Source organism: Myotis myotis, unplaced genomic scaffold (assembly GCF_014108235.1).
Source record: "Myotis myotis isolate mMyoMyo1 unplaced genomic scaffold, mMyoMyo1.p scaffold_m19_p_6, whole genome shotgun sequence".
Classification (NCBI taxonomy): domain Eukaryota; kingdom Metazoa; phylum Chordata; class Mammalia; order Chiroptera; family Vespertilionidae; genus Myotis; species Myotis myotis.
In genome coordinates this window covers 56,489,224-56,505,174 of record NW_023416368.1, presented here as the reverse complement: position 1 = coordinate 56,505,174, position 15,951 = coordinate 56,489,224, and the positions used below count along the sequence as shown (strand labels likewise).

The 15,951-nt window shown below is 47.3% G+C and overlaps 1 protein-coding gene across 6 annotated transcripts in view; it reads left to right on the top strand.

Moving 5' to 3' along the window:
* The first annotated feature begins 5,783 nt into the window (after positions 1-5,783).
* The window catches only part of LRBA (LPS responsive beige-like anchor protein), a 559,344-nt gene continuing 549,176 nt past the window's right edge, over positions 5,784-15,951 (top strand). For 3 of the 6 annotated variants that reach the window (XM_036315413.1, XM_036315412.1, XM_036315408.1), the window contains exons 1-3: positions 6,041-6,285; positions 6,404-6,551; positions 6,903-7,335. In XM_036315413.1, coding sequence (XP_036171306.1) covers positions 7,114-7,335 — 222 coding nt within the window. In that variant the 5' untranslated portion in view covers positions 6,041-6,285; positions 6,404-6,551; positions 6,903-7,113. Of the gene's footprint in view, positions 5,802-6,040; positions 6,286-6,403; positions 6,552-6,902; positions 7,336-15,951 lie in introns of those variants that run through there. The other 3 variants (XM_036315411.1, XM_036315409.1, XM_036315414.1) reach the window with 3 other exon arrangements.

Genomic DNA, 15,951 nt, shown 5'->3' with positions numbered 1-15,951 from the left:
TATAATATAGACTAGAGGCCCAGTGCACAAAAATTTGTGCACTTGGGGGCGAGGGGGGTCCCTCAGCCCGGCCTGTGCCCTCTCGCAGTCTGGGACCCCTCGGGAGATAACGACCTGCTGGCTTAGGCCTGCTCCCGGGTGGCAGAGGGCAGGCCCAATCCCTAGGTGCAGCCCCTGGTCGGGCTCAGAGCAGGGCCGATTGGGAAGTTGGGGCGCCGCCCCCCGTCATGCACAGAGCAGGGCGGATTGGGAGGTTGCGATGCCACCCTCAGTCACGCTCAGGGTAGGGTCGATTGGGGGGTTGGGGCACCGCCCCCGTCACACTCAAGGCAGGGTTGATGGGGAGGTTGTGGTGCCACCCCGTCATGCTCAGAGCAGGGCCGATCAGGGGGTTGGGGAGCTCCCCCCTGTCACGCACAGAGCAGGGCCAATCAGGGTTGGGGAGCTCGCCCCTGTCATGCACAGAGCAGGGCCCATCAGGGGGTCGGGGGGCTCCCCCCTGTCACGCACAGAGCAGGGCGGATCAGAGGGTTGGGGCGCCGCCACTGTCACACTCAGGGCAGGGCCGATGGGGAGGTTATGGCTCTACCCCATCACACACAGAGCAGGGCCCGTGGGGTGGGGGGGTTGGGGCACCGCCCTCTATCACCCACAGAGCAGGGCTGATCAGGGGGTTGGGGCGCCGCCACTCTCACACTCAGGGCAGGGCCGATGGGGAGGTTATGGCTCTACCCTGTCACACACAGAGCAGGGCCCGTGGGGTGGGGGGGTTGAGGTGCCGCACCCTGTCACACACAGAGCCCCAGGGCGATCAGGAGGTTGGGGAGCTCCCCCCATCAAGCACAGAGCAGGGCCGATCAGGGGGTTGGGGCGCCTTCCCCTGTCAGGAACAGAGCAGGGCGGATAGGGAGGTTGTGGCCCCGCCCCCTGTCACACACAGAGCCACAGGGCGATCAGGGGGTTTGGGCGCTGCCCCCTGTCATGCTGATCCCAGTGCCGGAGACCTCGCAGCTCCGCTGATCCCGGTGTTTGGGAGGCATATTACCCTTTTACTATATAGAATAGAGGCCTGGTGCATGGGTGGGGGCTGGCTGGTTTGCCCTGAAGGGTGTCCTGGATCAGGGTGGGGGTCCCCACTGGGGTGCCTGGCCAGCCTGGGTGAGGGGATGATGGCTGTTTGCAGCTGGTCACACACCCTTCAGGGTGGGGGTCCCCACTGGGGTGCCTGGCCAGTCTGGGTGAGGGGCTGAGGGCTGTTTTCAGGATGGCGGGTGACTGAAGCTCCCAACTGCTCCTTTTTTTCGTCTTTTGTTTTTTTAAATTCTGAGCCAGCTTTAGCTCTGAGGCTCCAGCTCTTAGGCCTCCGCTCCTGAAAGCAGGTATCTGGTTTGTTTAGGTTCTACAATCGAAACTCTGTATCAACTCCAGGTCTGAGATCCCGGCTAGCTGAAAGCTGGTTTCTGGGGTTTTGTTTAGCTCCTATTTTTGTAACTATGTTTCAAACTGCCAGCTCAGAGGCCTGCAGCGGCAGGCAGGGAGCGTTGGAGTCCTCTGTCACTGAGGCAAGCAAGCCTCATGTTAGTTTCAAGCTGCCTGGCTGCCGGCCACCACCTTGGCTGGCAGTTAATTTGCATATCACCCTGATTAGCCAATGGGAAGGGTAGCGGTTGTACGCTAATTACCATGTTTCTCTTTTATTAGATAGGATAGATTGCAATTTGGGATAGGGTGGTGATACATTTCATTTAAGTCTCATGACAATTACTCTTTTACCATCATAAGAGAACACTGCAAGTGAACTACCTATTTACATACTACTTAACAACAAAATAGAGATGGGAAAACAGAAAAGACAAATCAACAAACTTAGTCTATGTTCATGTCAACTGAAATAGTTCATTAATATTTTTATGTATTAAAAGTATGCTTTGGCTAGCATACTTGCTGAAAGTGAAGAGACGTTGCCCTTTTCAGAGTCTCTACCCCTATTGTGACATATCAAAAGAAAAAAAATAATTTAAGTGCCTAACATGTAAAAAATGGGTAAAGATCATTTTGAACTTCTAGATTTTGAACAACCATATGAAATTTTATCTTAAACTTTTGAGCTTCCAACTACAAGAGTAGACAATGTCTTTTCCTCTTAAATTTTAAAAATTCCCAGAGTCTAATGCCCAATAAGTTATTTTATTATTTTTTAATATTTTTATTGATTTCAGAGAGGAAGGGAGAGGGAGATAGAAACATCAAGGAGAGAATATCATTGATTGGCTGCCTCCTGCACGCCCCCTTCTGGGGATTGAGCCTGCAACCCAGGCATGTGCCCTTGACCAGAATCAAACCTGGGACTCTTCAGTCTGCAGGCCAATGCTCTATCCACTGAGCAAAACCAGCCAGGGCCAATAAGTTACTGATAAAGGTAACTAACATTTAAAATTTTATTTATCATTAGTAAAATTTAATGACTAGTAAAAGCAATGTTTGACTTTCTCACAAGGAGAGTGCTGCAAGCCAGGACTATGAGTTTCCAGCCTGTGATATCATAAGCCGTGCTAAATAACAATTTGAACAAAACTCCCCATTCATGGATATACATCTAGGTGCATAGCAAATCATGTAATCCATATCCTAGGAAAATGTCAAAAAGTTACAATTCAGCGGGTTGCTTGTTCTTTTTAGTAGAAAATCCCATCTACTTTTGTTATAAAAAATTTCTTTTCTTTGTATTATAGGTAAGGGTTTTTAGATTCATAATCTTGATTTCTCCATAAAATCACATTCTCTTTGCTTGACTTCCTCTGAGTTATGCACAAGTCTTCCTGCTCTGAATCCACTGTTTTGTTTTTCTGTTATGGTTTCAGTGTATGCTGAAGACAAGTAAAATTATGAAAGTCCTTTAGTCCTTAATTTTGTCAAGATGGTGATGTCAGAGAGAGATACAAATTAGATAGTGATAGAAAACTTAAGCCTGGATTTACAGGAGGCTTATTTTTCCTTCCTCTCTTTTAAAATATATTTTTATTGATTCCAGAGAGAGGAAGGGAGAGGGATAGATAGAAAGGTGGATGAGACAGAATCATCCACTGGCTGTTCCCCTACACATCCCCTCCCCAAGGACCCAGCCCGCAAACCCCCAGCACATACTGGGAACGGAACCTCGACCTCCTGGTTCACGGGCTGAAACTCAACCACTGAGCACACTGACTGGCTTTTCTTCTTTCTTTTCCTGTTTGTGTAGTAGCTGAGTGTATGATAGAGGGATACAGGGAAGGCAGTCTGATAAACACATCTGCTGATAGTTCATATGAAGGCTTTTTTCCTAGAAATCTAGTCAAAATTTTAACAAATGGTAAAACTGCTTTTCATTTTAAGATCACCATATAGACAAAGATCTTCCTTCTTAACGGATAGTAGTTGTATAGACTCAAGCTAGGGCTTTCAGCCAGAAAAATTAAAGCAAGTTAGAGTTTTAACTCAATCCAAATCATATGTATCGAGTACCTACAGTGTTCAGAGTATTGTGCCAGGAAGGAGCTTAACAGTTGATAGACCATTACACCTTGAAGCACTTTCATGGTTCTATTCTTTTTTTTTTTTTTTTTAAATATATTTTATTGATTTTTTACAGAGAGGAAGGGAGAGGGATAGAGAGTTAGAAACATCGATGAGAGAGAAACATCAATCAGCTGCCTCCTGCACACCCCCTACTGGGGTTATGCCCGCAACCAAGGTACATGCCCTTGACCGGAATCGAACCTGGGACCCTTGAGTCTGTAGGCCGACGCTCTATCCACTGAGCCAAACCGGTTAGGGCGGTTCTATTCTTTACACTTCATGGTTGACAATATGTGTGATTGCCTTCAGTCCCTTTTTGTTTCACCAGAAGTGTTAATAGTGAGTTGGCAAATCCAGGACAGACAGAAACCTTAGCCCTAGATCATTTAGATTGAATAATTGTCACCACACTGTATTTAGGGCATTCTCACTATCATCTGTCCCTTCTTAATGGAGAACATTTATTTATTTAACAAATACTTTACAGTCCTGATAAACCCAACATATTAACACTAGAGGCCCGGTGCACGAAATTCATGCACGAGTAGGGTCCTAGGCCTGGCTGGTGATCAGGGCCGATCTGTGGGGCAACTGGCAGGGTGACGGGGGGCCACCCACTGGCACCCACTTTGGCCAGCCTGGCCCTGTCCCCCCATGGCTCCCCCCCCCCCCCCCATGGTCCTGCCACTGCCACCAGTTGCCTCCCTCTCGGGGGCCAGATGCTCAATGCAAAAGCTGCCCCTGGTTGGCTTGCTGCCGGTCACCTCCCTCTGGGGGGCAACCAGTGGGGTGATCAGGGGGAGGGGAGGGCCCCCTGGCACCTGCCTTGCCTGGTCATAGCGACTGGTCATTCCAAGGTTCAGTCGATTTGCACATTAGGCTTTTATTATTTAGGAGGATACTCAAAGTTAGACTATTTGCTCAAATCTGAGAAAGCAAAATGCTATTAGAAGCCTTCCATTGTTTAGTGCCTCTCTCCCTCCCACCCTACAGAAGTGTTAAAGGTCACACCCCACTCCCTAGTCCAGACTTAGTCATTTCACTACCGGAACTATAAACCTGGGGTGTTTAAAATAGTTTTTTCAGCAATTTAAGAATGGCAAGCCACTGATGTTGCCTCTTACCCTGGCGATGCACGAGTCGCTAATTCAGATCAGGAGGAAAATGTTTACCTCATCTTCGGAGTATTTAAACCCACTTATGGAAGACAAATCTTCAACACACATTTGCAATCACATGAGATTTGGTGCAGCTGAACTCATTTTAGTATTTTAAAAAGGTAACACTTCTCTCAACATTCTTGGGCTTATCTTTTCTTACTTGCCTCCCTCCTCCCAAATTTCCATGTGATATAGTTAAAATTCAGTTTGCTTTTCAAGCCCATCTCAACTATCCCTCTCTAGGAAACTATTTCATCTCCCAGATCAACATGCACTATTTTTTTTTTCTTCTGACTCCTCCACAGTACTTTCTTTTGTTTGACCCTCACTTTTTGCTTCTCTTTCATATTAGGGAATTGCCAGTATTGTAAACATTATTATTTTTTAAAGGCCTTTATGACTTTAAAGAATCATAAGGGTGAAAAACCACTTTCCTGTTTGGTTTTCACTGATACACGAGGAAGAATGCTTTGCCGTGAATTGTGGGAGTGCAGGGGAAAGGCACAGGTGATGATGACCTGGGCTGGTTTCCATCCTAATATAATTTGTCTTTTAAAGTAATCCGAGGAGGAGGAGCACCTAACTTTCAGACTGGAAAATCACTAGAGGGAAAAAACAACAACAAACCCCTTGAGAGACGTGCAGGCAAGGTTCACCCCGCCTGCACGATGCCTGAAGCAGCTGCCCCGGGAATCCTCGCTGCCTTAGAATGTGGGAGAGGTCTGGCGCGGCGGCAGCTGCACAGCAAGGCATCTTCCCCACTCCTCGTGGGCACGACCCCCCGCCCACCCCCTCCCAAATGGTGGCAGCTGCCGGGGCATCCCAGTGGGAACCTCCTTCCAAGAAAGCGGCGGGCGGGCAACAGCTGAACGCAGTCAGCGGCGGGGGCTCCGCTCCCCTAAGGCGAGGACCGCAGCCTCGCTGGCTCCAGCGTCGCCACCTCCCGGGGCCGCCGCGGTCCCCCAGGTGTCCTTCTCCAAGCCCAGCCCGGCACCTGGGCAACGTGGGGCGGGCTCCCCGCGCGCCCGGAGCACCTCCGGCCACAGCAGCAGGAGCGTCAGGACCTCGGGCTCGGCACCTCCCCAGGTCAGGGGCTGGGAGGGAGGCGCGGGAAGAGCCGGCTCCGGGAGGGAAAGGGCTTCCGCGCCCGGCCCGGGGCACACCTGGTGCTGCGTGAGCAGCGCGCCCACTCGGGCGTGTGTCTGACGCGGCCCCGCGAGCAAGTCCGCGCCCAGCGCCCCCGCCCTCCCCGGACCCCCTCGGCCCCCGGCGCGTCTCCGCCCGCGCCCGCGCACGCGCACGCCGCGCCCGGCAGCCTCGGCGCTGTCATGGCGGCGGGGAGCGGCGCCAGCGCGCACGGGGACGGCCGCGCGAGTCGAGGCGGGGCTGGCTGTGCTAGTAGCATCCTCACCGGCGCCAGCAGCCTGGGTCCCCGCGGCCGGAGCGCCAGCGGCGGCTCGTTTTGCAAAGGCTGACCGTAGGGGTGGGGCGGACCAGGAAGCCACGGAGTTCTGTGCAGCCGCGGACTCCTGGGAAGCGGACTAGAGGGAAACTTGGAGGCTGCGACCAGGTGCACTGACCTCCCCCCCCCCCCCCCCCCCCCGCGTCTCCCTCCTCGCGGTCTCCGCCAGGCCTCCCCTCCCTTCTGGCCGCCACACACCTGCCCTCCTCTCCTCCATGGACCTCAGGTGCCCGAGAGGTGCTCCACTCCTCCCCCTGGGCTGAGCGTGGAGAGGAATCACCGCCCCCTTCCCCCGCCTTTTCCTGCCCGGATCTCCGCCGCCACCTCGTCTCGCGGCGCCCCGGCGGGGGCGAGGACGGGTCCGGAGGATCTGGGTGAGGAGTAACTTTCCGCCTCGGTGGGAGCTCGGGGGCCCCGTCCTTCCCTCCGGCACCCCCCCCCCCCGCCCCCTCGCCCAGCGACAGTTTCCCTTTCGGTGCACCTGTGAGGAGAGGTTGCCCGGCGCCGGGAACCTGCGAGTGGGGGAGGCGGAACCTGTGCGGGAGCCGCCCGCGCCCGCCTCCCCTCCGCAGCCCGCTCGCTCCTCGAGTCCGGGAGCAGCGGGCGGCTGCTGGTGGGGCCCCTTTCCTAACTTACGGGACGCGCAATAAGGATCCCCCTTCTCCCCCCTAAAACACCCTAAAACAAAACCTAGCCTATTTAACGCTTATTTCATCTTCCAATAGGGTTTGGCGTTGTTGTCAGCCTCGGGGCGAGAGATTGGACAACTATTCTCCAAGAGGAGGAGGGCGACGCCAAGGACTTTCCACTGCTTTTGGGGGTTCTCCGCAACTTGGGGGAGCGGCCCCCCCTCTCGGTTTTTGCGTGGCGTGTGCTCCTTACACCAGGGCAGCGATCGCCGTCCTGTAAGTGACTCGAGCCTCTCGGGAACCGGCCATGGCCAGTGAAGACGCCAAGGTCCCTTCCCCGCCACCAACAGGTGATGACGGGGGAGGCGGAGGGAGAGGAGAAGGAACCTCTGCCGGAGAGGAGGGTGCCCTGTCCCTGGCCCCCGGGCTCCCCATCAGGGGCATCCGCATGAAATTTGCTGTGTTGACCGGGCTGGTTGAAGTTGGAGAAGTCTCCAATAGGGATCTCGTCGAGACGGTCTTTAACCTGGTAAGTAGAGACCCTGTTTTAAAAGCTTAGACACTTTTCATCGGGTGTAGGAACCAGGAGTTCAAAAGGGAGAGCCATGTGCTTCACTGGGGCCGAGGATGGCTTTTTCCATGGGTAGCGGCACAAAAGTCTGCTGACCTCAATGGGGCAGTGTCTTGTCTCTTTCGATGTAAGAGAGGTGATGCAAAATGAAGATGCTCCCGTGCACTTTTGTGCCAAGAAAGTAAATGTTGCTAATGGAAATGTTTTGGGGGCTTTCCAGAGGAGTTTTATTCTATACATTTTTTTTTTGGGGGGGGGGGGGAGATATATAAGTACGTTTGCATTTCTCTTGGACATTTCAAATAAGTTCTTGTGACCTCTTTTTGGACTCGAGAAGTCATGTAAGTGATAGGGCTGCCTTTTGAGTCTGCCGAAGTTATAGTTTGCTGTAAGTTTTGAACACAAAATTTTGTTCATAGGGTTGATGAAAGACACATTTGCCGCAAAGTTAGCATTTATTTTCAATTTTGACCAGGCCTATTTTTAGGCATAACTAACAAATACTAAATTTTGGAATGAATGTAAGGTTATATTGTGAAAATTGAATGGCAGTTTACTTTTATTTTTTCAAATCGATTATTGATTTCAGAGAGGAAGGGAGAGGTAGAGAGATATCAGTGATAAGAGAGTCATTGATCGGCTTGCCTTCTGCACGCCCCCTACTGGGGATCGAGCAGGCAACCCAGACATATGCCCTGACAGCGAATCCAACAGTGACCTCCTGGTTCACAGGTCGAAGCTTAACTTTTGAGACACACCGGCTAGGCTGAATGGTTACTTGAAAAGAGAATTTTAGCAGAAATAGGATAATCTTTGTGTTTTTTGTGTGTTTTTTTGAAATTCATGTCTAGCAATTAAGCATATTTGGTCACTGGAAGTTGCTGGTTATACCATTATGAACTATGAATGTTATTTTATAAAGAAGGACATGGACTACTTTCCTTTTCTGTTCTTAGAAATGGTTCTTTCTTACTTTATTTTTAAATTTTTTAGTTTTTATATGTTGATTTGAGCCAAACTGATGATATATGCTGATCTCAGTAAGATCTCAGATGCTCCAGAAATGGTTATTTTTAATGAGGGCTTTTCCGATTTCTTTATTCCAACTTCTGTTGCCCATCAACTTTTTAAAGAATAAAAAGTAAATTTAGCCTTAAAATACTTCCTCCTTTTCCACATAATCACCCGTGTTAGAACATAACAGATGGGAACAAATATGAATGTGCAGTAGTTGTAATAATTATTTAGCACCTTTCCTTGTTGCATCTATGTTTCCAAGGTTAGGCTCCTTTTATTTCAGGGCAGTTAATTATTTCCTTCACTGCACCTTTGCTAATAGTCTGGTCACCTGCAGTACAACTTCTAGAATGAGAAAATAGCTAGATGAAATTCACTTGTGGAATATGAAAACTTTGAACAATAGGGCATTTCTCTACCAGTTTGTTGTATTTGGAGCTTATGTATAAACACCTATAGACCCATGTTTTTATATATTATGGAAAATTTCAAATACACACTAAAATGGAACGGTATAAATAGTATAAAGAACGCTGTTATCTATCATCCAGCTTCAACAATTATCAGTGTTTTGATGGATCTTGCGTATGTTTGTGTGTGTGAGTTGAGGGGGGAGGACTTTAAAAGTGTGTGAGCCTTGCCCTGGTCGGGTAGCTCAGTTGGTTAGAGCGCTGTCCTCATACGCCAAGGTTTTGGGTTGGATTTCAGATCAGGGCACATATAAGAAGCAACCAATGAATGTATAAATGAGTGGATCAACAAATCAATGTTTTCTCTCTCCCTCTCCCTCTTTCTCTTCCTTTCTTTCAATAAAAATAACATTTAAAAATAAACTAAAAGTTTGTGAATCTCAAGGAGATAAATGGTAGATGGGTATATTCCTTTACTTCAAAATGGAAACTCTTAAATTGAAAAGTTTTCTTTTTAGGTTTTTTTTTTTTTTTCCCTTTATCTAAACCTCATGTACCTTGGATGATAAACACACATCTGTGATAGTGTTAGACGGTAATTAGTTGTTTGTGTGTGAAAGACAACATTCCCCTGGCAGAAAGAAGATTTGAACTGCTTTGTTCTTTGAATCACTTCCATTTTATCATTAAGGAAGATTTAAAAATGTGGTAATAGTTGCTTATATGCTGCCTAGAACTGTAGGCCTGGTAAGATTTTAAGGTTGTTGGTTAAGTCCCTCACAGTTGTATGTTTGCAGGATAATAGATGCTCCTGTAGAAGGAGAGGGAAAATCTGTTCAATTACACCCACTCATCACCATCATTCTCTTCTCATATAAAGCAGAGAAAGTTGCTCAGAGGACTGGATTAGTTCCTTTCTTTCCATTCTCTCTTATGATACTTTTTCATGCTCCTTCATGGATATCTAGGGTGTGGGCCAGTTTTCAGAAAATTTGGAGAGCTGAAATGTTGGGAATTTGGTAATCTAGTTCATCTCAATGTTGTTAATACAGGTGCACCTAAATATTTCTTAATTGTCAGCCTTAGCCTTCATTCTGTTCAAGGACAGGAATTTCACTGTTACAATAAATGATTGTTTTAATTAAAAATAAATTAAAAACATTTTTATTGATTTTCAGAGAGGAAGGGAGAGGGAGTGGGAGATAGAAACATCAGTGATGAGAGACAATCCTTGATTGGCTGCCTCCTGCATGCCCCACACTGGGGATTGAGCCTGCAACTCGGGCATATGCCCTGACCAGGAATCCAATCGTGACCTCCTGGTTCATAGGTCAAGGCTCACTGAGCCATGCTGGCCGGGCTAATATATGATTTTTATTTTTTTTTGAATTTTTAAAAAAGGTTACTTGAGCCAAAATGAGGACAGATACTTCCAGTAATAATGTGATTTTTAAAAAGTTATTACTACTTACCAGGCAATGGGCCAGGTGCTTTACATGTTTTTTAAATTCTTCATACTCCTGTTATTGTGCTTTGCTTTATTGTGCTTCACGGGTGTTGTGTTTGTTTTTGTTTTTTTAAAACTAATTGAAGGCAAGACCCTTCACCAGTAAAAAGATTACAACCTGCATTATTGTGATACTGGTTTTATGCGGTGGTCTGAATCCACAATATCTCCTAGTTATGCCTGTGTCTCATTTTATAGATGAGGATCCTGAGATACTGAAAGGTTAAATACATTGCCTCTGATTTGATGATTCTGGGAATGGAAACCTTTCCAGGAATATATCTGTCTCTTGAGTTGATGTAGAATTGTTTGATTCCCTACGCAAGTGTTTATAATTTAGGTATAGCTTTCCCCAATGTAAGGGCACAAAAATCATTGGTCTTACTAAATATTAATGGTGAAATCTCCATCAGTACATTCAATTTCTTATTTAACATTCAAATAGATTTGAGAAAACTGCTTTAAAAACACCTTAAAAGAGAACATTTAGTCATTCGTTTTTTTCACTCAGACTGTGGATGTGTAGACAGTTGATTATTAGCTTTTTTTACAGTCAATACATTGGATTAAAATTTCTAAAACTGTAAGAGTCGGATACAGACTACAGAATATATGACATGACTAAGTAATGAAATACTATAACAATATAAGCCCTGTGAACCTTCCATCTAACTTAACCAATGTATTACCAATATTGTTGATTCCTCCTGTGTGCTCCTCTTTTAACCTATCTTCACAGGATTTTTCATTAGTGAGTTCATACTATTATCCTATATAATAAAAGGCTAATATGCAAAATGAACAGCAGAACGACCAATTGCTATGGCGTGCACTGACCACCAGGGGGCAGATGCTCAATGCAGGAGCTGCCCCCTGGTGGTCAGTGCACTCCCACATGGGGAGTGCCACTCAGCCAGAAGCTGGGCTCACGGCTGGCAAGTGCAGTGGTGGTGGCGGAAGTCTTCCTGCCTCCGCGGCAGTGCTAAGGATGTCCGACTGCCAGCTTAGGCCCGCTTCCAAATCCTAAACCATCAGTTGGACATCCCCTGAGGGCTCCCAGACTTCGAGAAACGCAGGCTGGGCTGAAGGATGCCCCCCCCCCCCCCCCCAGTGCATGAATTTCATGTACTGGGCCTCTAGTAGCTATCATAACATTTTTCTGTTTTTCAGGCATTTATTTATTTATTGTTAATGCTCACCTGAGGATTTTTTTTTTTTTTTTTTTTTTTTTTGCATTTCAGAGAGGGAGGGAGGGGGGAAGAGAGAGACAGAGAGAAGCATCCATGTGAGAGAGACACATCGACTGGTTGCGTCCTGCATGTGCCCAACTGGGGGTCGGCAGGAAATCCGCAATCCAGGGATGTGCCCTTGACTGGGAATCGAACCTGCAACCCTTCAGGGGAGAGAGAAGAGGATGCTCTAACCATTGAGCAACCAGGGCTCAGGTCTTTTATTAAAATAGGTTATGTTCCCAAAGGACTTGTATGCATGCATATTAGCATAACCAGTGGACACAGACACTGGGGCAGTGGGGGCTTGCCTGGGGTGGGAATGACTTGGGGGCAGGGGTCAATTGGGGAAAAAGGAGACATATGTAAAACTTTAGACAATAAAAAAAAAACCAACAAAAAAAGTTATTTAAAATAAAAAAATAGGTTATGTTCTATTGGTTCTTTTTGACATATTAACTAATAAAGTTGTACTGTTAAAATTAAATAAACTATGATCCCCCAGAATTGTCCAAATTAGTGGTAGAGTTATATGATAGAGCCATATAACTTGCGAAGTCTTTCTCTACAAAGTTCTGCCTCCCAACTTTGCTAATTTGACTTGCACTTATTCTGCTATAAAGTCCTTTGAAATTTACCACCCTTCTTGTAATTCCTTTTGCAAGTCTGTTTTACAGATAAGTTTTGATTAATGGTACACTTGTGTATTCAAGTGTTTCAAACTTCTGGTCAACTTTTACATTTTTCTGGTTGCACTTCAAAACCATTTTCTTTTTGTCTTCATCTGTATGCTAATATTATTTGTCAAACTTTTGGACCCAGAATAATTAATGTATTGGCATGTTTTCAGGAACTTGATGCTGAGGTTAAGGCTTCTATCAGGTATTTAAAGGTATTTAATGTTATTTAATTCAAGAATAAGGTTTCTCATGATCTGGTGACAAATGCATATTTTCATGAGTTTTTTTTTTTGTTTAAAGAGTATAAGAATTTAATTGAAGCATTGAAGCTTAAAAGGTGGAATATAATTTTTTATTATGGTAGTATCCTCTTATCTGCAGTTTTACTTTCTGCAGTTTTAATTACCTGCAGTGACTTGTGGTCCAAAAAGAATAAAGAGAAAATTCCAGAAATAAACAATTCATAAGCTTCAACCCTCTACCCGTTAGTCATTAGTAACTGTCTCATTTATTAGTGCATTATTGTAGTCCTTATGTTTAAGTAACCTTTATTTAATAATGGCCCCAAAGTGCAAAAGTGGTTTTTAAAAAAAAGTTGTATAGGAAAAGCATAGTCACCCACTGGGGGTCTTGGAACATATTCCCCCTGGATAAGAGGGGACTACATGGATATAGTCCTGCTAAATATTAGTGGTGCGACAACTTAATGCCTAGAGGAGGTTAGCACGTCAAACAAAGCCTCTGCTAGTATTGACTATGCTGAGGGTGTACTTGTAGACTTAAAGGGGCAGCTACTATTCCATTCTAGCTGATTGTTGTTCTATGGTAACATGGGTCCAATGGTGTGATACCTTTTGATTTTTCAGGAATTAGAAATCTAGGTCTTAAAAACATTAAAAAATTATTAAAATACAGGGTGGGGTAAAAGTAGGCTTACATTTGTTCATATGGAAAATAATACAATCTATATATATAAAAAACCAGCAACTGTAACGCCATAACGACCAGAACGTTTGCTATGACGCCCACTGTGGCAGTGGACCGCCGCAATGGGGGGATGGGGCTGGCTGGCCAACCTCCTGTGGCCCTTCCCCCAGGCTGGCCCCACCCCTGATTGGCCTCTCCCACCTGAATGGCCCGCAGCCCCTCCCCCCAGCCAGCTCCGTCCCTGATCGCCCCCCAACCCCAATTGTGGGTGGGGCTGTCTGGCCTACCTCCCATGGCCCTTCCCCTGGCTGCTGACTCCTGATCTGCCCCCTCAAACCATTCGGGGGCGGGGCCAGTTGGCCCACCGCCCATAGCCCCACCCCATGGCCAGCCCTGCCCCCAGTCAGTCCCCCCCACCCCAATCAGGGGCAGGGCCTGCTGGTCAATTGCCCATGGCCTCTTCCCCCAGTCGGCCTGGCCCTGATCAGGCCCCTGTTGGGGTGGTATGGCCGGCTAACCTCCCGCTGACTCTTCCTCGCGACAGGCCCTGCCCCAATCTGCCCCAATTGAGGCTGGGCCGGCTGGACCCACCGTGCACAATTCGTGCACTGGGCCTCTAGTCCTATATAATAAAAGGGCTAATATGCAAATCAACCAAACTGCGGAAAGACTGGTCGCTATGACTGGCACTGACCACCAGGGGGCAGACACTCAATGCAGGAGCTGCCCCCTGGTGGTCAGTGAGCTCCCACGGGGGGAGCACTGCTCAGCCAGAAGCTGGGCTCATGGCTGGCGAGTGCAGCGGCAGTGGCGGGAGCTTCTCCTGCCTCCGCAGCAGTTGGACATCCCCCGAGGGCTCCTGGACTGCGAGAGGGTGCAGGCCAGGCCGAAGGATCCCCCCCTCCCCCCCCAAGTGCATGCATTTTGGGAACCGGGCCTCTAGTAATTAATAATAATAATACAAGAATAAACTCTGTGTTTTGTGTACTATGTGGGACATAAAGTCACTTTTCAAGCTTTTATACAAACCTTAATGAAAAGATATTCATTGTTTTTATTCTGATGTGTGCCATCATGAGTTTAAGGGTTACCCATGAGTTTAAGGGTTACCCTTCTAGAAATATACTTGCCCCAAATCAATTTGTACTTCATGTTATAAGTAGTAGAAAACTTGAACTTGTTTGAAACATAGTAAAAAGGATTTATAGACTGATTTATCTGGAATTCCAAAGGTAGGGCAAGACTTAGAGTAACACAATAATATTCAAGACCAGTTTCTTTCCATTTCTGTTCTGCTTTCTATGATGTCAGCTTCAATCTGTTGGTGCTCCTCTCACAGTTGTAGAATGGTTGCCAGTGGCAGTTAGGGGAGAGAGCCTCTCATCCTAACATTCCAAACTAGAGTCCTGATTGGACCTCTGAACAAATGACTGTGGCCATTGAAATGTGTTGATTGGCTTAAGCAAAACTGGGCCAAATGCTATACCAAAGGATAGGATCAGTTTTTCATACCTGGGCTGGATGGCGAGGGATGGATACAAAAATAAAAATCTGGATAAGACAATGAAAGGGTCAGTGGATGCTGGATAAGCAGCCATGATGTCCACTAGTCGTCTTTTCAAATGCATAATAATAAAATAGATTTAAAGGTATTTAAAGAGGAAAATATTCGCTATCACAACACCCTTCTGTGATCTTGAACAAGTTTTTTTTAACTTTTTTGTGCCTTAGTTTCCCCATTTGTACAATAGGGAAACCACATTGTAGTGAGGATTAAAGTAGTAAATACTTGTAAACCACTTAAAATAATGTGTGGTACATTAAATACTATTACAACTATTTGCTATCCTGTCCTATATAATAAAAGCCTAATATGCTAAGTGTCTGGTCATCCAGTCGGCTGTTCAATCAAAGTGTAATATGCTAATGATATGTTAAGGCCTCTCAGCCACTTGCTATGATGTGCACTGACCACCACGGGGCAGATGCTCCAACTGGTAGGTTACCTTGCTGCTGGGGTCTGGCCGATTGGGACTGAACGAGATGGGCTGGACACACCCTGGAGCCCTCCCGTGGTCCCTCCCCGGCTGGCCAACCTCCCATGTCCCTCCCCAGCCCCGATTATGCACCGATGGGGTCCCTTGGCCTGGCCTGCACCCTCTCGCAATCCGGGACCCCTCAGGGGATGTCGGAGAGCTGGTTTCAGTCTGATCCCGCAGGCCAGAGGGACCTCACTGGTGCACGAATTCATGCACCGGGCCTCTAGTTTTATTTATATTTATTTATATTTGTGTGTATATATATATATGGCTAAGCAACCGTCCAACTGGTAGCTATGATGTGCAATGACCACCAGGGGGCAGATGCTCAGTGCAGGAGCTGCTGAGGTGTGGTGACTTGGCAGCAGCGGTTCTTGGGTTATGCACCCCAGAACCAGGCAGGAGGGAGCCCAGTTTTGGGGTGCGTCACCCAAGAACCACCCTCTCACAATTCAGGACCCTTCGGGGGATGTTGGAGAGCCGTTTTCGGCCTGATTCCCGCAGGCCAGGCTGAGGGACCCTACCTGCCAGAGAGACCTGCTCACTCTGCAGATGCCCTTCAAGCTGCGGCTCCGCCCCAGGTGTGGCTGGCCAGGGAGGGACCGTAGGAAGTTGGCTCAGGGTGTGTCCGGCCCTTCTCACCTTGCCCAGTCCAGCCCCACCAGCCACCTTCTAATTAATTTCCTTGAAGTGTGCACGAATCTGTGCACCAGGGCACTAGTGATATTTATAAATTAGGTAGCTGCAATCATCATAGTCTAACCT